This window comes from Nesoenas mayeri (genome assembly GCF_963082525.1).
Source record: "Nesoenas mayeri genome assembly, chromosome: 14".
NCBI lineage: Eukaryota > Metazoa > Chordata > Aves > Columbiformes > Columbidae > Nesoenas > Nesoenas mayeri.
In genome coordinates, this window is record NC_137556.1 from 16,402,977 (window position 1) to 16,427,074 (window position 24,098).

Genomic DNA, 24,098 nt, shown 5'->3' on the forward strand with positions numbered 1-24,098 from the left:
TTGATAATATGTGACTTTTCAATCGCTTCAGGCATTTTGCTGTGCACGTATTATGTAATCTTTAAAAAAGACATTTCTCAGTTCATATATATAAATGATATTTTCTGTGTGTTTCTTCAGTGATCTGAGCAACAACAGCATAAGTGTGTTGGCCAATTACACCTTCAGCAACATGACTCAGTTATCAACGCTGTAAGTAGCCCAAAGTTTTGATAACAGTTTTAATTGTTTTTCAGACACCATCTTCGGTGTTGAACAAATAGTATACATCTTGTTTCTTAAGCATGGGGTTTTCCGTGCTGCTTTGTGGTTGTTCTAGTAGTGAAATAATCAAGGTTGTAACTCTGTTCTCTCTTTCCCTCAGCATCCTGAGTTACAACAGACTTCGGTGCATCCCGGTCCACGCGTTCAATGGGCTCAGGTCTCTTCGGGTGCTGTAAGTACCACTTCTTCAACGCAGCTGAGTTGCAGCTTATTAAAATGCTGTTGATGGCAGGGAGGCTTTTCGTGAGCAGATGGCTTTCACTTGATTCAGTAGTCATAAATATTTTCACACAATTAGCTTCAATGTACTTGTACTTAGGTGCAATATGTCCGGTAATGATTAGAGCAGGTGAATGCTAAACTTTGAAAAGAAGCAATTACCTGTTTTCAGGATGAATGAGTTTTCTCTGATAGTTCAGGGACAAGAACTATACTGAGAATAGGCCTCCAAGAGGCTGCATAAAGTCTGTTTCTCTCTTCTGCTTGAACAATGTTTGGGTGCCCCACTGGAAAGGACTTTTCTCTTTGTCTATAAGAATGTTATCATATTTTAGAGTGTAGGTTTCCATTGGATGCTTCAGCAAGAGTGTCTTTACTGAAAACTTGCACATTTTTGGAATATTTTCTGTTAATTTAGGTTTCTGCAGGTAAGTCTTTGCATAAAAGAGTGCAAGCTAAAGGGAAGTAAGTTAGAAGTCCCCACACTAAAACAATGAGTAAATCAAGCCCAGCTGGGTGCCAGTGGTGCTGTGGTGCCTGTCTGAAATGCCATTAAGCTGCGAATGAAATTTCGCTTCATGTTGACTGGTGGCACACACAGAGATGTCTATGTGTGTTTTCTTTCTTCGGAAATCCTTTTCTGCACTCTTTGCTTCCAGTGTAGCTACTTCCAGCAGCTTTCTGGATTGAACAATTTGCTCACACTCATATTTACTGTCTCTCACTCCCCACCTGCCCCATCAGAAACAACCCTTGGGCAGGGTTTGCTCACGTGTTTGCGTGGACACGTTACCCGGTGCACAGTTGCCCAGCCAAGGTGGAGAAGCCAACGGGGGTCGTCACTTCTTCCACAGGGAACTGAAAGCGAAGCAATGAAATAGCGTATCTGTGATGAGATTATTCAGTGTGCTGAAGGAGAAACAGCTTTGAATGCTAAAAGGTCAGGACAGAGGAGTTGAAGAATATGTCCTGAGTACTATTCACGTAGTATTTTCTGTTGGTTTTGTTGGGGTTTTTTTAAGAAGTCATTCACATGCAGAGGTTTCAGTGAATTGAAAGAGCAGTGGTTGCTGTGCAATGGCTCTGTAAGTGTGGAATTAAGGTGCTGGCATGGGCAGTACTGCAACTGTGGAAGTAATGAGGCAAAGCAATGCTGTTTGGCCAGGCTCTTTCACTGTGGTTTGAGTGGTGAAATAGATATCTACGTTTCCACCTTCTAATTCACAAGACAGCTTTAGCTTCCCCGTTTTCATCATTAAAAACTAGAAAGATATGTGATTTGGATTTGCTGTTTTAAGTTTGGCTTGGGACTCTGATTTTTAGTGCACTAGGATGGTCACATCTGAGTTGTTTCGTGAGTCCTGAAATTTGGGCACAGATTAATATATTCTGTTTCATGGCCAAATAAATTATTCCATATAGAACCATCTTCTGGCCTGCTTCCGATATGCAAGCCAGCTTGATTAAAGCTAGTTTAAGACACTCTACCCTGAATTTCAGGTGGGGATTGGTCTCTTCTCCCAGGCAGTCAGCAACAGGACAAGGGGGCATGGGCTTAAACTCTGCCAGGGGAAATTTAAGCTGGATATTAGAAAGCAATTCTTTACCGAGAGAGTGATCAGGCATTGGAATGGCTGCCCAGGGAGGTGGTGGACTCGCTATCCCCAGAGGTTTTTAAAGTGAGGTTGGACATGGCACTTAGTGCCATGATCTAGTAAACAGACTAGAGTTGGACCAAGGGTTGGACTCGATGATCTCTGAGGTCTTTTCCAACCCAGTGGATTCGGTGATTCTGTGATTCTGTGAATTACAGTGTAGATATACCATGCCTCACTCTTTCCAATAGCTATAATTTGTCTTTTCATTTCTATTCTTGCAGGTCACGTAGGGACAGAAACAAAGGGCAATATTTTAATAACAACTGTTCTCTTTTGGCTTTACTCAATGACCTGCTAATCAAATTGAAAAAATGTCTTTTCAAAAGCCCTCCCTGTCTTGCATGGAGCAGCACGATTGAAATGGAGCCTAAAGGGGCAACTCTGCCTCTGCTCCATGCATTTGGAAGCATGCAGATTGATTTGATTTATCACGGCCCACAAAACTCTGGTATCAGCTACAACTTTTGCCACATGTCATCAACGTGGTTATTAAAAATCAATTCTCCAGAGAGAAAATGGCTTCTGAGTGGCAGTGTGCAATCTGTTATTGTCAGTTATTTATTATCCATATTTTCAGGGGAATTTAAAAGAGAAAACATCAGCAAAACAATTTCCACATTTTATTTTAAATAAAAATAGTATCGAGATCTCATTACCCTTGGCTGTTCATGCCTTTGAGGGTAGCAGAACCTTCTCATACAGGCTTCTGTGTCTTCCAGATTCCTTATGTTTTCTTTACTTTTAGCCTCTCTGTAGTAAATAAAGTAAATATGTATTTGAAAATGAGAATAATCACAGATGTATGATGTTGATCTTTGACAGATATCCGATTCTGTCCTCTGTCTCTTAGACTTTTCAGCACAAACCCAACTGAGTAAAGTGCAGAGTCAACAAGTTTATGTTTAAGCCTGAATATATATCAGCATTTACACAACCAGGCCTTTAATCTTTGGTCTTCATGTGGCTAGTCCAGAATGGCAGCCGAAGTGTGCTGGGGAGCAATTTCAACATAGTCTTTAGAGATTTTTCATAAGCAAACGTTGATATCAGTAGGTTTTTGTACCAAAGCTATTGCAGTAGAAAGTAGTGGGGGTTTTTATTCTTTCTGTTTTGCGTGGGTTTTTTTGTCCAAAGTCTTTTTAGAAGGTAAATGTAAATAGATTTTTAAAGCCAAGATTGAGACAAAATAATTATAAATATTAGAACTCTCTGGTAGGCTTGAATGGGTAATTTTAGAGATGATTTTTGTGTGACAGTGTTGTAACCTCTGACATTTAGTGCTGGTTTAACTAAGAGGCAAAGTCCAGAAATAAAAACATTTTTCCACATCACCAAACAATTTTCTATGTTATATTGATGAAAAAGATAAAACAAGCTATGAAATATTCTACTAACATGAGATATTTTACATTCTACTTAAAGTTCACATAAACTTCTGCTTATTTAAATATGCTTATTTCATTAAAGAAGGGAACATTTTGATGCCAAGTTGTTCAGACCTGATCTTGCATCCTCATACCAACAAAAATGCTTCTTATTTTAATAGCTGTGGGGTATGTCTCAGTCATTCTGCATAGAATTAGTGAGTGGGCTTTATCTGGAGTTACTGTGTGGGAGCTCATGTCCTTCCTCTTCCTGTTCAGATTAATTGCTTGGAGATCCATCCTTATAAATGCCAAGTATTATCATGAACAGCTGAAACCTCGGTATGCTTAAGAGAAAATTTCCCAATTGGGATGCTGGAAGGGGAAGGTTTTTGGTGCTGGAGCGAGGTGCCAGCAGGGCAACTCTGCTGTAGATGTTGAGCTTTGATGCTCTGTAGGGAAACTCTGAGATGTTCCAGAAACTGCAGCTGCCACGAGCGCTGTGAAATGTGATGATGATGCCGCTGTTCACGGAATTCACAGCCCCATGCTGGGGACAGCATGAGATGTATCTTCCCCTGGCGAGTTTGCCTTTCCTTGCTGTGTATGCTGGTGTAAAACAGCAGGTAAAGGCAGAATTCATAAGTTACAAGGCATTGTGTGGATCCTGGTGAAGCATGTAGTGCTGTTAAGGTGGAGAAAGGAAGCAAAGGATGGAAAAAGAGATGCTCTTATTTCCATCTCACAGAATCACAGAATCCCAGAGTGTCAGGGGTTAGAAGGGCCCTGGAAAGCTCATCCAGTGCAATCCCCCCATGGAGCAGGAACACCCAGATGAGGTTACACAGGAAGGTGTCCAGGCGGGTTGGAATGTCTGCACAGAAGGAGACTCCACAACCCCCTGGGCAGCCTGGGCCAGGCTCTGACACCCTCACCGGGAACAAGTTCCTTCTCATATTTAAGTGGAACCTCTTGTGTTCCAGTTTGAACCCATTGCCCCTTGTCCTGTCACTGGTTGTCACCCAGCAGAGCCTGGCTCCATCCTCCTGACACTGCCCCTTTCCATATTGATCCCCATGAATGAGTCCCCCCTCAGTGTCCTCTTGTCCAGCTCCAGAGCCCCAGCTCCCTCAGCCTTTCCTCACACGGGAGATGCTCCACTCCCTGCAGCATCTTGGTGGCTGCGCTGGACTCTCTGCAGCAGTTCCCTGTCCTGCTGGAACTGAGGGGCCACAACTGGACGCAATATTCCATCTGGGGCTATTATCTGTTTCCCCGGGCCCAGACATTTGGTTTGTTTTAAACAAACTCAGTGTGCGCCTTTTCAAGCATTTGTACAGTCACAAAAATAAAAAAAAAAACGTGATTGGTGTGTTCTGCAAATCACCAGGTAAATTAGAAAATAAATGACTCGAGGGAAAGAGCTGCTACAAACCTGACACACGGCAGGTTTCTGTTTTCCAGCCTCCTCCGCCAGGTCTGCAGCACTGGCAGTAATTCGTGGAGCTCGGAAAGAGGACATAAACTATACAGCAGTTTGCTGTAACTGAACCAGCTCAGGGGAGAAGTGCAACAGAAAATATAATTTTAAAATATTGATGTCCCTCGCCTTTGCGAGTTCTCTACCGACTTCTGCTTCAGAAACGGCTGGTGAGATCCAGCGGGATCGACGCCTGTTGGCTCCTCCTTCCTGTCTGTTATTACATGGAGTAGTAAACTGCTTTTCAGTGACATGCAAACTGGAAGAGTTAGAACCGACTATAAATACTTTTCTCTACGCTATTTTTTTGCCAGATAATTATCTAGTGATGCAGAGGATGCAGCAGCTGAACGGCTGCTTTATTTAATTATAAAATAAAACCTGGCGGGACTGTGTATCTTCCCTGGTGCATTTTTTAGGGGGTTTTTATGCAGTTGTCACCCCCAGCATCCTGTGCCCCCCCGCACACCCATTTGTTGTTGTTCTCCTATTTGATCCCAGCCTTGGTGCTCCGAGAGCTGCTCGTCCCCTCTGTTTATCTGCCACCCCTCTGGTGCTGGTGCGTGACTTTGTAGCGGGGCCGGCAGTTGCCATTGCAATGAAAACCACAAGTAATTACGAATAATTATCTTTCACTCTTCTGTCTGCTGCTTTGAATAGAAGTGTCATGCTCTACAAGCTGCAAAAAACCCTTTCCACTTGTGCTTGCCCGTGTAACTCACTTATAAACATATTTCTGAGAAAAGAGATGAAGTGGCTGCTTAAATTGCCTTGGAAACGGTGGAGAACCCTTTCACAAGGTTCCTGAAAATCCTGCTGGAAAAACGTTAGTTTCTTTGCACTGGGTGAATCATGCTTAAAATAACTATTTTCAAGTATTTTCCCTGATAGCATAAATGTATTTGTCAAAGAGATATTAAAAATACCACACAAAGAGATATTTCCTACTGTAAGAATGGGAAAATAGAATGTGGAAGTGCAGATATATTTGCCCTCATGGACTCTCTCCTTGGATCTCTCTGAAGTCAATATTCAATTTAACTTTCACAATTCCCATTTTTCCCGTTCTGTTTTTTCTGTGTTTCCAGCTAATGGGATTCTATAAGAGCATACAGATCTGTACGTGAGGGTCTGCTTGTCATCAGTACACTCTTTATAGCATAAATAGTATGTCACCTTTTTAATGTAAAACATTAGTCACCAACAACAGTGATTGTATCATTGTTTTAAATGTCAACATCTAGAAGTAATAAAGTGTGGAAGCTCCAGAGTTGTGAAGCTCATATAAACTCTCAAAGGAACAAAATGAAGTATCTTTCTTAAGCACCAATTCCTTCATTTGTGGGGAGCAGATATAATACTGTGTTTTGATGCCTTCCTGCTTCTCCCTTCTTCTAGGACGCTCCATGGAAATGATATTTCCAGTGTTCCTGAAGGTTCTTTCAACGACCTGATATCCCTTTCCCATCTGTAAGTACTTCTGTCTGGAGCCATCTGGCTGATTGACAGTCTCAGATTTATAAAACAGTGCGTATTAATACATATTTCAGACTGCATAGGTTTTCTGGTTTTCCTGCTCACTTTCCATAGTCTGCTCTGGATATTCATAGCGCATCTGTTCAAAGGAAATAAAAAAATGCTAGAACCTGTTGTTATTAGTTACCAAAATATTTTCTTAAGGAAACCCAAATGAGCAAATGTGAGTTTCCTCTTCTGTGGACTTTGTGTTTAAGGCTTTCTTTCAGCATCGTCTGTGTGAAATGCAGAGTGTGTTATGGTCTGAGCGAGACAGGAAACCTCCCACAAAGAGCAAATATTAAGCAAATGTGAATTCTTTGCTTAATAAGTGTCATATGTTTTGCATAGTGAAGCGTTGCCAGTGTATGAACTTGTTGATGAATCACTCTTTCAGACATACATATTTAGTCATGTGGAAATTGGTCATTTCATGGCATTAAAACTTCATTCCATAATTTGCAAAAATTATTAGACGTGTCAGATATTTGAGGAAATTACTATTGTATTGGTGGAGGTCCAGGGTATTTTTAAATACAGTTCAGTTGATGAAAGAACTGTAAAACCAAATAGCTGCAATTGTTACAAAATAAACCTGAAGTGTTGATACCAAGAAAATGAACAGAAGATGTTTTTTTTCACTGAGATACTGTGTGATACTGCACCTTATTAGACAATAGATATAAAGGAAAAGTAATTTTGTGTAGCATGTTTCTTGATTACTGTCCTCAAGTAATCAGAGGGTTGGGCATGTCTTGCTCATTTTGCCGAATGACTAGTTTCCCAGGTTGGTATTTTCTGTTTTGATGCTGCTCTCATGCATGTGAATTGATGTTGATGTGCACACATCAAGACATACAAACAGGTACATTTAACGTAGGTTTTACATCTCTGTTCCTCTCTTTGCAACCTTAAACGTGCCCTCCGGAACACTTAACACTAGGTTCAGTGCATATTTACGTATTTTCTGGATAGCAGATATGTCCTCAGACTGTTTATTTGTGTGTAACAGCTTTCTGTCCCAGTCTCTCTCTCTAGATAGTAAAAAATAAAGATACGTCAGATTGGTTGGGACAGAAGTCATATGTGACCAACTTAGGCAATTTCAACTTCAACTGAGAAACAACCTTCTCTGTTTCATGCTTATGGCTTGGTATCTAAGTCAGAGGAAATATTTGTTTTGCACAGAATGTGTTTCTTCAGCGCGTTCCCAGCATCGTCAGGTCATTTTGGTGGTTGTTTTGGAATGAGGGTCTGCCCGAGCTGAAGCCCTGTATCTCCGTTTGGAAACGCAGTGACACCTTCCATACTGGGAATCTGGCTTCTGAGGGTATTTTTAGAACTCAAGAGATAAACATATCATGCCCCATTTGTTTAGATTTTCCTCGGGGTTTACTTGAAATGAAGTGCAGATACAATTTTCCTGGGTAAACTGTTCACCTTAGGGAGTGATAAAAACCCCTTTGGCCCAATACAATCACTGCAGTCTATCTGTTTAGATATATGTGCTGCCAGAAATGTAAAATACACAAAGCTCAAATGAACAGTAATAAATAGGATCCATAAAATAAATAAGACCTGTCTGGGGTGTAATTTGCACAGCTGAACAATTGAATTTTACAGTGCAATTGTGCTCTCCAGTTTCTTAAAGAGGATTCTGAAACTTTTAGCAAGCACGGTGATTTTGCTCTTCACATGCCAGAAAAAGCTGTGCTTATTCGTACGTGATTGAAAAGAAATTAATTCTTGTGCTCTTCCTGATATATAGATCTTCAAGGAGAAAGCATTTTAAAAATGCTACATGGGATTGCTGCTCATCAAATTCATAATGTGTGGGAGAACTAAATTGGATATTAAATGTACAAGCTCTGTGGCTACGAGTAGGATGATCAGCCTTGAGCCTTCAGCATCACTTGGGGGAAGGCATCAAATTAACCACTAGAACTGCGAAGAAATATTTTGTTTATTTATTATTGATTTCAGAGTCTTCTGTAAGAGCTTTAAATTGGTCTGTAACTGGAAGAACAAAACTGAGATCTGGATACTTCAATCACTTTTTCCATGGCTGTTTAAAGCCTACAAGAAAATGTTCACCAAACTTCCTTTACATAGTAAAACATCATATTGTTGTAATGCAGTTATTATAACAACCTATATAGCTGATAGACCTCACTGCAGAGGAAGGTTTGCACAACATTTTGAAAATGCTGCTGGTGGTATTTCATTACAGCCCAGGATATTTTTACCTTATGGAAATATTTTGCTATAATGGGCAAAGAAATAAGAGTATGCTAGACGTCGCGAATGAAAATACAAGAATTCACTGTAGTTCCTAGAAATGAAGGGAAAAATACCTGTGATAATTTCTGCAGTTGTACAACATTATTGGTGATGATTTCTAGTGTCTGTAGAGCAGCTTTATTTTTAATGCACTTTATAAAGATTAATTAACATGGCAACCAGCTTTCCACTGTCCTCCCACTCCCACTTTATATATGGCAGTTGCTCAACACTAAAGTGAATTTCTTGGTCCAGCTTTCAGTGCTGCATTTTGTTTGACCTTGGACAAGTCAGCCAGTTGATCACAGTTACAGGGTCAAAAAGTCAACCCAGTAGTTTTTTCCCCATTGTAAGCAATGGATTTACAGAAGGAATGGATGGCTATTTTTTAATACTGTGCTGCAGTACACATTTAATTTTGATGAATGAGCACTAAACAGCGTTTGAACCTATGAACTCTCATTATGGATCTGTCTAGGGCACTGTGGATTCATTAGTCACTCCAATAGAAACGTATCAACAAATTTACTGAGGTTTCTATCTTAATATCCTGTCTGATACATTTTTATTTGAAAGAAGCTTGAGTTTTAAATACCATCTTAAAAATAGTTTGTAATAGATGCAGAAATAATGAAGTCTAAAACCAGTTTCTTTGGTATCTCTTTCCTAATCTTTATGTAGTTAGTTTTCTTCCCATGGCTATGTAAGTCTTATACAGCTAAAGCCTTACGTTTACTTTCAGCAAAATAAATTCAGACTTCCAACATGCATTTCTTCACACTTTCAAAAATTAATTGTTTTTAAACTGACTTTTCTGAAGTCTGGACTTTGTAATTGACTGCCTGAAAAGATACTTTCCTTAAGAGAAAAAATCAGTATAAGTTAGTCAAGGCAGCACCTAAATTTAAGGTAAATGGGTTTGTTTTCTATGTTTTGTTGCTATGAATTATGAAAAGGTTTTTGGAATTATAATTGCACTATGTGAATGTGTCTGCTTCAACCATATGACCTAACTCAAGTGATGGGTTAAGCGGAAAATGTCTTTTCAAAGCCAGAAACAAACTTAGTGGACACCAAGTTGCAGTTTTGAAACCAGTGGTATCCTCTGTATCTTTCATCTAGTGAGGAGACATTGACACGAGTCATCAGATCCACACTCAATATACAATTTGCTGTTAGAATCTGCTCCTGAAGACCAAAGATTTACATAAAAGAAACCAATGTGATAAATTTGATGAAAGCAACATGTTTGGCGACATTGCTTGAGCACAATTGTTTGAAAAAGTGATTTATTGTTTGGAAAAGTGATTTGCTGTTAGGTATTTATACAACCTCCCTAATTAATGATGGGAAGAAAGGAAAAGAGTGGGAACACTGAAGGAGATAAATCTAGGAGACTTCCTGAATACTCAGAAGATCTTTCCCACATTTTGAAGTGAAGCATTCCTGTAAAAGCGTGGAATAAAATGTGCCTTGGTGAGATGTTTTCTTTGCTCGCGAGCCAAAATAACCGCTGTTGGTTGTTTGACCCCTCCAGGGCTCTGGGTACCAACCCACTGCACTGCGACTGCCACCTGCGCTGGCTGTCCGAGTGGGTGAAGGCGGGATACAAGGAGCCGGGCATCGCGCGCTGCAGCAGCCCCGACGCCATGGGGGACAGGCTGCTGCTCACGACGCCCACCCACCACTTCCAGTGCAGAGGTACGAGCCAGCTGGGACGCTCTCTGGGCTTTTCCTCATCTGCGGTGCTTTGCGTTTGGTTTTAAAGCGAGTTTGGGGGGCGGTTGGGCTCAGCTTTCGTTTTCTGAACCATCACGTTGTACCCAAGTGGCATTCTGCAAAGCCTGGTGAACTGCACCACTGGAAGGCAAATCAGCAAACCTCAGAAGAGTTACTGTTCCTTGCACCAGATTATATCATGGCAAGGTAGCGTGCAGGATATTGTTAGGATTTATTTGAACAAATACATTGTTTTCAGCCTTCTACCTACCCCAGAAAACTCTGGGGAAACAAGGGTTGTTTTTAAAACATAGAGCACTCTAGTTATTATCTACATTTACTAGAAAGCTGAGAAACCGATGCTGGTCTTTTCTCCCAAGTAGCAAGTGATAGGACAAGAGAAAATAGCCCCAAGTTGTACCAGAAGAGGTTTACATTGGATATTAGGAAAAAGTTCTTCCCAGAAAGGGTTGTCAGGCCTTGGAACAGGCTGCCCAGGGCAGTGGTGGAGTCACCGTCCCTGGAGGGTTTAAAAGGTGTTTAGACGAGGTTCTTAGGGACATGGTTTAGTGCTACAGTTAGGTTATGGCTGGACTTGATGATCCTGAGGGTCTCTTAAACTGAAATGATTCTATGATTCTAGCTCAGGATTCTTCTGGAAAGCAAATATCTACCAGAAGTACATTTTCATTTGAAGATTTGCAAGCTGTCCTCGTCAGCTGTGTATCAGAAGCTGTGGATTATGGAAAATGTTTCACATCCAAATGCAATTCATTCAGGAGAGGGTTGAGGTGCCACTATTAGCAATGAGGGGTAGTCAACAGTAGGAGTATGCTGCGTTAGAGAGCAGGAAGACGAATTATAAGGAGCACACTTTTTTTGTAGATAAAGGAAGTAGCTTATTACTGAATGTAGATTAAGATATACCTGTATGTTTATATTGTAGAAAAAGTTTTGGAGGTTCACATAAGTTACCAGCAAGTGTGTGACGACGGAGTGGAAAAGATGGATCAGTAGCCTCTCTTAGAAATGGAAATGAGGGCATAAAGCTTGGTTTTATGTCTCTCAGAGTGCTGTGCACATTTACAGTACTGCTTGGCAGTGTGATTTTATAGAGGCTGGGATTAAACTGCTGAACAAACAAATGAAGGTGTTGAAGTGCTTTTAGAACACAAGTTCCCAAGCTTGGGCTGAATTTTATGTCCTTTCAAATATGTTTTTAATAACTGTAACCTTATAATTTAATTACTTGAAATGTCAGTCTCTAAACCATCAGAACTCTGACTATAGTTATCAGAACTACAGACTTTATAATAGTCTCTCAAATGTGAAGTACAAATATACCCTGAATACTAAAAATACCAAATAATGTACTTGTTCACATGAAGCGAAACAAAGAGAATTATTGTATTTACATATTAAACAGGGTCTGAAAATGAATTGAGAAGCAGAAGCTAGATGAATTCTTCATTCTGAAACTGCGATATATCAATAGTTATGCTCACTTTCTTTCAAAACTGAGCAAGCAACTCTTAGGCAAGAGTTAAGTAAACCTGTGATCCAGACTATGACAGCTGCATGGTTTTTTATGTAGATATTAGTTTGATCTATTAGGAAGCTGGTGGACTTTCTACTCTTCCAGCTGTCCCCATGGCTCGTTTTATCTGAATGGAAAAGGAGAAAAAAGTGTTGTTTTGGAGCTGATCTTTGGGCAAGCAGAAACTGTTGATGGTCAGGATGAGTGGCAGCATACTCCAAGGAGCTCCAGCCCGTAGCAAAATTCACCTTTTCTCATCGTAATACATTTATTTTGAAAAGCAACGTGTGATTTGATAGTCCAACCGAATGCATTTCCCATGTGCGTGTTCAAGATCCACTGCCCCGTGCGCGTCCGTCTGGCCGTCAGGGGTTTATTGCGATGCCACGTGCAGGTTTGCACACGTGTCCTCTGTGACCTCCAGTAACTCTTACATTTAAAAAAATAATGTAGAGTTTAACTTATTCTTGTTAAAATTATGTTTTTAGCCTGTGACTGAGCAGAAGGTTATGTCTCAGCAGAGCCAAGAAAATAGAAGTATGTAATGTGCAAGTCATGCAAACTCAGCTCTGCTTTTTATTAAATTGCCCTCCTGATTATGCAGTAGAGGAAAGGAATGTGCTGGGCTGAGGGTATTTTGCTGTATGGATTTATAAATCAAATCCACAAGGGCAAACTAATGAACTACTTAACTGCTAGGAACTAACACAGTTCCTATTAGCTCCTGCATTGATTAGCTTTGATCTACGCCAAAGGAATAAATGGAGAATATATGTGTGTATATTGCAGAATAAATAAATAATAGAGCAAATTTTGGCTTAGTGACCTCTAAATCTAGAAGAGCAGCACTGCTGCCTGTCTCATGAGCTCTCCAAGGAGCTACCTTCCTATATTCTTTGTATATTCTACCTTCAAGACAAAAGTAGCTCAGATATGTCCCATTCCACCCCCTGTCAGTACCAGGAATTCAAATGTTATTTCCTCTTGCTGTCCTGTGCAAGTTAAAAGCATGTGTGGCATTTAGTTAGACATAAAGGCAAAGACAGAAGAGGACAACAAGTCTTTTATTTCTTTTTATTATTATTATTTGTTACTCCTTGTGTATTTTTTCCTCATTATTGCAGTTTGGGGTCAGCTGTGCCCTGTTAACAGACTCTTGCAGCTGAGGCTCCTTGGTCCCCATTTCTGTCGTGTTCTTCCCCCCTGTTGCTGTTGTGCAAGTGCTCAAAGTTAATAATGAGGGTTTATGTTGGTATCTCATACAGGATGGTCCAAAGCAAATCCTTGGCTGGAAGGGATTTTTTCGTCCCTAGTTTGGTTATCTTCTAGAGCTCCATCTTCTCTCTAACATCAAGTATAAGCTGCTTTTCTTTCAGGATGTTTCACAGTTTACTCCTTCTTATAATTTATCTTGCAAAACAGCAGCTCTGTGCCCACTTCTGATTAGCACAGGACCAATTTTAAGTTATTTTAATATATATTTCCTTGAAAGTGACATTAAATTATTTTAGGGTCTTTACTGCTTGATATAATTAAAGCCTTTTTGAAGTGGTAAGGTTGGAGTTTTTTTACGTGTAAAAGTGTTATCTCATTAATATTTGAAATGTAGCCATTTCAAAATCACCACTTCTTTAGCTGTAAATATAACTGCCAAAATCAGCTTTCTGTAAAATCTCAACAACAAAATATTGATTGGCTTGGTACCCCAAATGTACTTAGTATTATTTTGGTCTGTGTTCATTTTGCTGCTCACCCACAAACATTACTACTTCTCTGTAAGAGTTGTGTTAAAAAATGTGGTTTATTAAATGGTTTAAATATGGCCATGTGTATTTACCAGCATACATTTAGGTCTTTGTATATTTGTCTTTGTTGCATTTTGCCAAGATACCTGGATGTTGATAATCATTCTCCTGGGCAGAACAGGAAGAAAATCAGTTGTGAACTCTGTTAAAATTAAGGATGGTAGAACACTTTGCACCTAAATATTCCCATAAGCCTCTAACTAAATCTTTCTTATGCATGTTTTTCATTTCTGCTGTTGCATCTGCACTTTCATTCTTGTTACCAGCCATAGAAATGTCATGTTATGATTCCCTAGGGGTTGCTATTGCAGAATTTTCAGCACTGAGAGAAGGAAAGTTGCTGAAAGCCATATATATATAAGCCCACTCTCTGGAGAGTCCCAGCATGTTTTTTCAGAGCCGATGTTTGCATGTCCAGGAAAATATAAGCATCATTGAGACTTCCCTAGCACTTGATTTAAGTACTTAAAATCTCTCTAATCCCTGGGAATCCCATGCTGTTGTGTGAAACTGCACCCACAGCGTATGCATTTGTGCCAACACTGGGTCAATACTGCATTCGGAAACAATGCTAGTGTGAGTACGGGAAGTATTAATTCTGCAGTCCAGTTCTCTGTTAATGCACTGTGTTTTGCCTTTCCAGAGCCGACAGATATCAGCGTGCTGTCCAAATGTAACCCCTGCCTCTCCAATCCGTGTAAGAACAACGGGACATGCAGCAATGATCCAGTGGAGTTTTATCAATGCACCTGCCCTTTTGGCTTCAAGGTATGACTACAAATGAACTACATGAAAACCAATAAAGTGTTCCCCATCCCTTCTGTTTCCTTAATCGTTGTACCACGAGAAGTCAAATTTACAGGCAACTAAGCTCAAAAGATCCCTTGCCCAAGAAGATTGTGTGTGACCTTTCAGCTGTGCCCCACTACAAATTTTATCCTGTGCAATAGGAAAGGCGTTTCTTTCTTTCTGTGCCATGACTGTAGAGATCATCCTGAGGAACTTGATGTAGTTGACCCTACTTTGAGCAGGGTGCTTGGACTAGATGATCTCCAAAGGTCGCTTCCAACCTTGGGCATTCTGTAATGTAGACATCCATATGAAATGGCAAGTTGATTCTATCTTTCTTTCCATTTCTTTTCTTTTGCCAGCAACAAGACGATCATTGAATAGGCTGCCAGGCCAAAGGTGAGGCAGTTCAGATGACCATCAAGGGCCAGTGGAGTCCATGGTGGCAGAATGTTGATACCCGCCAGTTTACATCCATCTCACACAGACTGATAAGCAGGAAGGTGCCAATTGATCAGACACAACCACTGGCCTAGCTGTCTTTAAATTCTGAGTGCTCATGTCCATGGAGTGATCTGCAGATCTGAAATCCTGTAGATACCAAGTATTGTGAGCATGCAGTGTCAGGTTCTTGATAACACATTTCAAAATCGGAAAATCATGTCATTAAGTAATATAAATTTTGGTAGCCATTTATAACTCCCATTGTTAACACCGCATCATGAAAGCTTAAGGCTACCAAGACTTTGTTTCAGGGTCCATCTAACTGGAAATCGAGCTCAGTAGTCAGTAGCTGGAGGATTAGGTATAAGTAATAAATGAGGCATATGATCTGTTCACAGCCGGGGGGGATTGGATGTTATGGCAAACAAAGTAGGTTGCATCCTGCAGGCTGTGATTTTGTGTGCCTCATTGGGTATTTCTTGCAGAGTCTTGGCCAGTTGAAACAGATGCTCATAAAACACAGAATAGTAAGAACTAGAGGGGAAAAAAAAAAAAAAAAAAAAAAAAAAGGCAAAACCAGACATACATGTGGGAAGTAAGCACAAGTGTCCATGTCTTGCTTTTCAGGTAGGATTTAGGAATTAGCTGGTTCTGATGATATCATGATTTCCCTTTTCTCTTCGCTGAGGATACATCCCAGATGGTCACAGAGTAATTGTGCTAGATACCTGGAACATTGGAAAAGGGAAGATGTAAAGCTCATTTCTTCTATTTCCCCCCAAGGCCCCCATGCTTGGTACTCAAGAATAACAACAATTGTCTTAAATAATTGAAAAAGCTATTGGAAGTTTAATTAAAAATCCTTCTGCCCCTTGGCATATCAACTAGTTCTAGGATCTTAAAAGACCACATTGTCAAAAATCCATTCAACTGAAACAAACTAATTGGTAACAATTGATTTGTCTTTGCAATAAGGGAAACTGTGGCTGTTTATCTCCTCAGGTTAATAGAACAGTCATTTTAATTTGACGTTTAACATAAACTCGGTTGAATTTGTCAGATGAGACTAGGTGACTGTTGAGATAACTTGAAAAGTAAAAGCTTTCAAAACTAGCAGGAAAATATATAAATCTTTGTGTATGCCTTACTTTACAGGGCACATATTGTGGAACAGATATGCAGGTAGTTCAAAGGAGAAATGTGTTTGTTATGGGCATATCTCCTTTGTTTGGTTTGTGTTGTTTGTTCGGTTGGTTTTTTAAACAGGATTTCTTACTAGGAAATGCACTAGTATAGATACATTTAACTACTAGAAGACACGTTTACAAAGGGAAGATTTATTAACAAGGATAATCAAGAATAAACCTCTAGTTATATTAGCAATCACTTTCTAGTGTACATTAGACCTCAGTGTGCATTGTTTTACTTAGAAAGGTTCTGATAAAGTCTTGAAGTGACTCAGTTTAAACATCTCACAGAGCATCCAGCTTTTCTCCTGTCTCGCACACTTCCTCAGATAACATTCAGTGTGGGAATGCAAAAGCTGAAACCACTTGTGTGCTTTTAAGCAGCAAGCTGTTATCCAAGCATGGCAAAGAGCAGGCAGACCCAGGCATGGCACTTAGGGCAGAGTTTAAAAATACTGACTGGATAACAGCACGGGGAGAACTGGTGGAAATCTAATAAGCAAAAAAAGAACTGTGTGTCTTTACCACAGGTTTTTGAATAAAAATGAAATTTGACAGGTCCAAATGCAAACCATATGAAAGGAGCACTCTATCTACCACGCGGTTCTCCACCAGAGATTCATGCTAATTCAATAACAATACCTTACTTCCTTCTCACCAGCCAGCACCAAACAGCTCTATCCATCTGGAAGCGATTTCCCAGACCTTGATAAATTGCCCTAAATCTGCCCTCTCAGCATTTGTTTTTCCTTGTTTGATGTAGATTTTGAAAAAATCCTGTGTGGAAGAGTGCATCAATAAAGTGAAAAACCCACCCCCTTTTCAAATATTTTTCATTCAAATGAGCTGATGGCTCTATCACATTCCCTGGAAAGGGACAGACAGTGACAGGCCACTTTCTGGGGTGCTTTTTATGCTCATGGTGGCCTTTAGGAAAAAAAAACTAGTAGTCCAGGTGGTAGCAGAAAACCACCTCAGTTACTGGTTGCCAAACTGGTACCTGATGGAATCAGGAGCTTCTGCCAGTCAGTTCTAGTCACAAAAAGCCTTTAGTCTTATTTTTCACTATCACACTGGTGATGACTCACCAAAACAGTTTTGCTGTTTAATGTATACATTATGGGGCTTTTAGCGATGTGTAACGCTGCCTGCGATGGGTTTGAGTAAACTGAAAAGTGAGATAGCTCATGGACCGCCTGAGCTGAGATGGGTCAGTGGCCGGGCAGGTGGTTTGTGAGGACAGAAATACAGATTGCCCACGTAGGCGTGGGGAAGGCAGTGTGCTGATAGCCATCTTTGCTGCTGCTCTTTCCTTCAAATGGGCGCTGACCGTGCTTGTTGTAGATAAACCATGGTTGAAACAATGCGTTTCGGTTGTTCTTTGGGCACAAAGCCCCAAAGACGGTGGGAGATGGGCTGAGAGTGTCACCAACCGCAACTGGCAGGCAGCACAAGTTTGAGCTCCAGGGTGGCAGGAAATGTCTCCTCATGTAATGAAACTTGTGTTTTCTTATTAAACACAGACAGAGGTGTAATTATCCTGACATGTTTTTTTTCCCTCTTCTCCATAACATTCTTTGAAAGATTATTTAAATAATACGTGTGGTTTAGATTGTGAAGTATGATTACAAGAAGAGAAATGAAGCTTTCTCCTGCTTTAAATGCTGCTGCCCACCTGCAGTGCCAGTGTGTGTGAGTGGAGCTGGTAAATAGATAACGGTACCATACTAATTCACTTACCCTGCAGTGTGTGGCTTTTGTGTATTCCTGTTGATATTGTAAAATCGAGTCTATGGGTATTAGAATTCAAGAGAATAATCAAACTTGCAATCAATAAGCCATTGAGAGAGGATTTACTTGAATAGCTGTAGTAAAAATGAAGGTGAGTGAACCCGTCACTTGGTGTAATTTGCTATTGCTGTATTCTGAAAATGCCCTTTTTTGATTTTTTGGCTGATTTTTGTGTCTTTCATACTTCTTTTTTTTTTTCTTAAAACTGAGGTAACAAATGAAGGAGAATAATTTTCATTCTCCCAAAAAGAGTTATTTGTAGAACTGAGGCAAAAGAGCTTAAAATACATCTGTGCTTTATCTGAAATGGGAGAACATTGCCAGCCTGGAGTGTGAAGTGCAGTACCTGCCCAGGCATCTGAGCCTCTTCCATTGCTCAGATAAACAGGAGCCTGATCTGCTGGGGTGCAGGATGTTTGCAATGGGTTCTGCTGTTACCAAAAGCTGTCTGAAACGGAAAGTGAAGATAAGTACAATTAGTACAGTGCATATCGCACACTTCAGGCAACAGATGCTGATGCGTGCCTGTGGTGGAGGCGCCCTGTAAATTTTATCCAACTCTCTTCACCTCCCTGTTGAGTTCATCCAGTGTCCTCACTTCTCTAGCATCGCTGCAGTATCTTGAGGCTTTGAGCAATTTCACCAGTCATCCAGAATAACAGATACAATTGGAAAAATCCTGGGTAAAGCTCTTGGGCTTTGGAGAGACAGTATTCTTTGCAGCCAGACTCTTGTGGTGGGAGGCATTATCGTGAAGCCAGAATGATATTTACTGAGGAAGCTGGTTCCAAAGTTCTGCTAGGAATTTGGCTCTTCCTCCTCCCCACCCCCCGCGCCAGGTTTTCATCCCTGTAAACAGGGTTAGAAATGGAGAATCTCAGAACAAAGTGTCTCTGGGATATGCAGGATTCACGTCTGTCACGTTGTACACAGATACAATTAATGTGCCAGCACTTGAGTGGATAGATGTAGTTGAGCAGAAGCCACGGCTGCTCAGCACAGGGATAATAAGCAGGTTATATCAGCACAGAGCCCGTCCCATGGGCATGGTTTAAGTGTTACACTGACTATGTTGTTTGCTCAGGGGTGTGCACGTGGCCTTGCGTTTGCTTGGAGCACATGGCAAAAGGTATTTGCTGTATTTGCACTCTGCCATGTAGATGTACTTCTGTAGTGTTACATCAACAGTGAGTCAGTCTTAGAATAATGACTGGTTTAGGCGTATTCAACATAGACTGATCTTAAAACGTAGATATGGTCATGTTTGCTCGTGTGCAGATATTCCGGGCAGCTCTTACAGCTCGAGGCTGAGCCAGTGCAAGTGTATTAATGTTTATAAATACATAAAGGGTGAGTGTCAGGATGGAGCCAGGCTCTCCTCAGTGACAACCAATGGTAAGACAAGGAGCAGTGGGTGCAGACTGGAACACAGGAGGTTCCACTTAAATTTGAGAAGCAACTTGTTCCCAGTGAGGGTGTCAGAGCCTGGCCCAGGCTGCCCAGGGGGTTGTGGAGTCTCCTTCTGTGCAGACATTCCAACCCGCCTGGACACCTTCCTGTGTAACCTCATCTGGGTGTTCCTGCTCCATGGGGGGATTGCACTGGGTGAGCTTTCCAGGGCCCTTCCAACCCCTGACATTCTGGGATTCTGTGTATTCCAGTGGGCATTTCTCACCTAGTTACGCTGCTTTGGGTGGACTTATATGAATGTAACTGAGTGCAGACTTTGGCTGCTGATGCATGCCAGCTGTGCAGGAGCTCGTGCCTAGTTTGTTAGGCTGTTAGGAAATGGAACTCTGTCCTTTTGTTTCTTTGGATCTATCCATGTATGCATATAAGTCTTCATACACATCAGTCGTTGCACTAATAAATCCCCCAGTTGGAACTGCAAAAGCAAAGAGAAATTGGAAGAAACTCTTAAACCAGCCTGCCCTGATCCATGTGAGACAGGAGAGCAAACGTCTCTGCCTTCACATGTTACTTTGTCTTGGCCTCTTTCCTCTCCCAGTGTCAGGGCCGGGGGGACAGACAGTGGAATGTTAAGCTCAATGCCAAGTTTTCATATGGAGAAATCAGTGCAGCTGATTCTGCCTGGAACTTTTATTCTGATCAATTCTCCTGGTGTGTGTGTTTATGTGATCTGGGGTGTTTTAGTTTTTCTGTGTTTCTTTTAGCCACGCTTAAAATACTTATTAATGAATGTTGAAGAAGCATTTTCCACTCTTAGTATAATAAAGCAGAAAGTCTTTAGGGATGAGAAATAATGGGTAGCCAAGTGAAGTGAGTACACCTATGTTTATGTATGGATTTTTAGGGCAAACACCAGTGTCAGCAGTAGGTGGTTATACTTTCATATAATGCTCCTAGGGCAGAAAAAAACTGCAGAAATCACGGTGTTTTCCATTGTATGCTCATTCCGTAAAACTTAGAATGCATCAGTCAGATTTGTGTTTCTTTCTTTTTGCCCTTTCCGTTATGGTAGGTCTAAAGAAAATGAGATTTACATCTAGAAGAGCATAAAAATGAAAGGCTTAAGGAGGATTACCACCACAGTTGCTGGCTGAAGGTGCTGAGGCATGCATACACCCACCGCAAGCCCTGTAGAAAACATGGTAATCTATTGTGGCATGTCCTAATGAGGGCTCTTAACAACGAAGCCAGCTCTGAAGAAGTATTTCTGCTTTTGTGAGGCCAGCAAGAAAGCAGATGTCGAGCAGCTTCAGGCATTTGCTGTGTTTGCTCAGTGCGGCACCAGCAGAAGTAGCGGAGCAGTTGAGGTGAATAGTGTCACACACACAGGTGGGCACCGTCAGATTCATTCTTTTGCCAACGGGGATTATTCCCCTCCGCTTTGTTTTTATGACTGTTTTTCTGCTCTAATTCTAAATGCCTAAAGAGACCGGGCTTCCAATCTTTCTTTTCCCAGGATAAAGGACAAGTTTTTGTTGGCATTTAGTCTGAATTTCAGGCTCTTGTTCTTACGTTTGCCTAGTCCTATTACACTATATAATTATTTTTCTTCCTCTGTGGTTTGTCTGTCTTTCAGGTGATGACTGGGTGCTATGACTCTGCTTAATCAAGTTCTCTTTAACCAATTCTTAGTTTTCTGCATCTCACCACATAACTGAATCAGTTGAAATAGTTGGTCACAGCTGAAAATCCTTTTTGTTAGGTTTTCTTGTGACTGCCTGTCATCTGTTATCCTTGAGGCTTTCTTACCATTGACTGTACTTGACAATATGGCTTTTGGGTTTCTTTTGTTGCCCAAGGACATGAACAGAGGTTGTCCTAGGAGGTTAATTGCCTTATTTTCCCCTTTTCTGTGGGGATGATGAAGTTGGGGATGTTGCTGTAAGCAAGCTAAGCTGAAAAGAAAACTTTATCATGTGAGACTAAACTCCCTCCTGTTAATGGAAACGATACAATGCCAGACTAGCTTGCTTGTTTGATTTCTTTAGTAGCGTGAAAAATTCATGTGCGTGTTTGCTTCTGAGAGCATCTCTAGCTCTGCTTGTTTCAGAAATCTAGTGAGTGCTTTGCAAAGGGTTTTTAATCACACAAGCCCTGCCTCACATCAGGTTTCATGGGGTTCCTGCATGTCATGTGTCCCTCCTCTCTTATGCCGCTGCATTCAACAGCTTAAGTGTTAATCATAGCTTGATTACCTTAAGCAATAAGTTTAGCATAGAACAATTATATTTTCTTATTAATAGGATTCTGTTTTCTATACAAGTGTCCCATCTTTATAACATCTTTACAGTGTTCATGTTAAAAAATACCTGTCAGCTTTTGATAGCCTGAGAGGGAAAGTTTTGTTGCCACTGAAATGTGTGTTTTAAAATAAATAAGCCCTTATGTGTTTGGAAGGCGCTGAAAACATTGTTCTCATTCATAAATATCAGTTGAATTGGAAACTACACATAAAATATTCAAAGTCTTTTTCACATCAAGTATTTTGGGTTGCATTTTATGTACAGAGGCAAGCCTGGGCAAAATCAACTATTTTTTATGTCTCTGATTTTGTTCTACATCTTCCAAAATCATTCCCACGGTGATCTGCATCAGGGGGTTGATGGAGTAACCTTGGAAGCACCTGCCCCTTCTGGTTTGGCACCTCTGGACTCAGTTCAGCTGTGTGCTGTGTGAATTCGCCCCCTGATGGACAAATGGCATCTCGTCTGTCATTGATTAAAAGCCCAGAAGACCATTGAAACCCAAAGCGCCTCTGTAAGGAGAGGTTTAGAAGGACAATCAGGATTTACGTGGTAGTGAATATAATTGCAAAATAAACCCCAGATGTCCACTGAGAATTAAATTTCATACTCATAGGAGAAGAACCAGAGGTTTTAAAAAATAATATGATGAATCCTTGCACTTTGACTTTGACTGGCATATTCTTGATTACTAGCTACGGAGGTAATGGAAGGTGTATTATACCCTGGAGGATCATAAATCTTTCTGATTTAAATAAAATGAGGCTTAAGAGAGCAGAGTTAGCCTAATTTGCTATAAATTGACAATTGTGATTTATTAACAAGGACAAGGAAGTCACTAAGAAGTGCCACTGCCATGCCCAATTATTGTTTAATCAAGTGCCAGATGAAACTAGACTGGCATAGAAGAGAACTGTACAGTGCTGAAGATGGTGGGTTATAAATAACTGTTATCTGTATTTTTACTTCAGACACTAATGCTGTGAAAGTTCTCAGAGGGAGTTAAATCAGCCACATGGCAGGGGGGCGGCAACAACATCAATATCAATGGATCCTCTTTTCATAATCTAGCTTCTCTGCCATTTAGCAAATAGTCTTTCTCATGATGCCTGTGAGCAGCAGGCAACTTTTTTGTTGTGTTGCTGTGTCAATATAAGTACAGCTCTATAAATGACTTTACTGAATAATAATTACAAAGAAAAAACACTAAAAAAAGAAGTCAGAATTGTCCAACTAAATTCAGATTTACTCTGAAACTTTTTTCAAAACTAGAAATGGATGAAATTAATTACTTTTGCATGTTATATTAATTGTCTTATAAACAGGAATGCTCGGAAGGTACATTTTAATTGCCCCATTGGGATAGGTGACTAAAGAGAAATAGTTAATTTGTCAGCACTGTGAGTACCCCAATCTATAGGCATCAAAGGCGTGGGTGTCTATAGCAAGGTCTGCGTTCAGAAGGACAAGTCACAGCATTTTTGTGAACAACAGATGATCAAAATCTTTCAGCTTCCACCTGGCAATCTAAAAGCAATCTGATCCAAAATTACTGTGATATTTCCCATGCCTTGCCAAATAATTTGTATATATGCCTAAGCAGATGGATCTGACACACACCCTGCCAGCTCTTGTAGTTTTTGACCTTGCCAATGAGCGTCATCTACATCTTTTCCAGATTTGAGGCTTAGCCATTATGTCCATGAGCAAAAAGAGCATGAACAAGGAAACAGTATCACCTGGATCTGCTGAAGAGCTTCAGACTACTGTATATCTTTATATACATATCAGCGTGTAAGCTATCTGCATATCTCTTAATATCAGTGCCATCAATTAGGAAATCTATTTCAAATGGTTCCATTGGTGATATAATGGTAGAGTCATTCCCAATGCTGTATTTCTTAGCCTTTCCTGCAAAAGAATTTAGATTAATTTTATATTTTAACTCAGTTTCATCCTTCACTCAGTTCGCAATACCACTCATTACGTGATAACTACATATTTATTCTATACACAAAGCCGAGTAGCTGTGTTTGCAGTGATTGCTGAGGTGGCCATCGAGGCCTTCATGCTGCAGTTGGCATCAGATGGCATGCTAACTTCCATAACTTGCTCTAAGATTTGCAGTGCATGTAAAACTGTTCCTTTTCACAATCTCATTATAGCAAGTATTGGGTTTCTTTGCAATGAAAAGCTCTGAAATGCACAACCGTGAATAGAACTTGAGAGAATTTTTCCTGCCAGACTTGTAACTGGATGTATTGGCTGTGTAGCTGAACTCATGGCATTGGGTTTCCTTGGTCAATTATGCAAAAGTCTTCTTGTTTCTTTTT

The 24,098-nt window shown here is 40.5% G+C and overlaps 1 protein-coding gene across 1 annotated transcript in view; it reads left to right on the plus strand.

Annotated features, from left to right (window-relative positions):
- Positions 1–24,098, plus strand: part of SLIT3 (slit guidance ligand 3) — a gene marked incomplete at both ends in the record, with an annotated part of 483,041 nt that overhangs the window by 398,096 nt on the left and 60,847 nt on the right. The window contains 5 exons of the mRNA XM_080353334.1: positions 121–192; positions 365–436; positions 6,384–6,455; positions 10,318–10,481; positions 14,485–14,609. Coding sequence (XP_080209460.1) covers positions 121–192; positions 365–436; positions 6,384–6,455; positions 10,318–10,481; positions 14,485–14,609 — 505 coding nt within the window. The remainder of the gene's footprint in view (positions 1–120; positions 193–364; positions 437–6,383; positions 6,456–10,317; positions 10,482–14,484; positions 14,610–24,098) is intronic.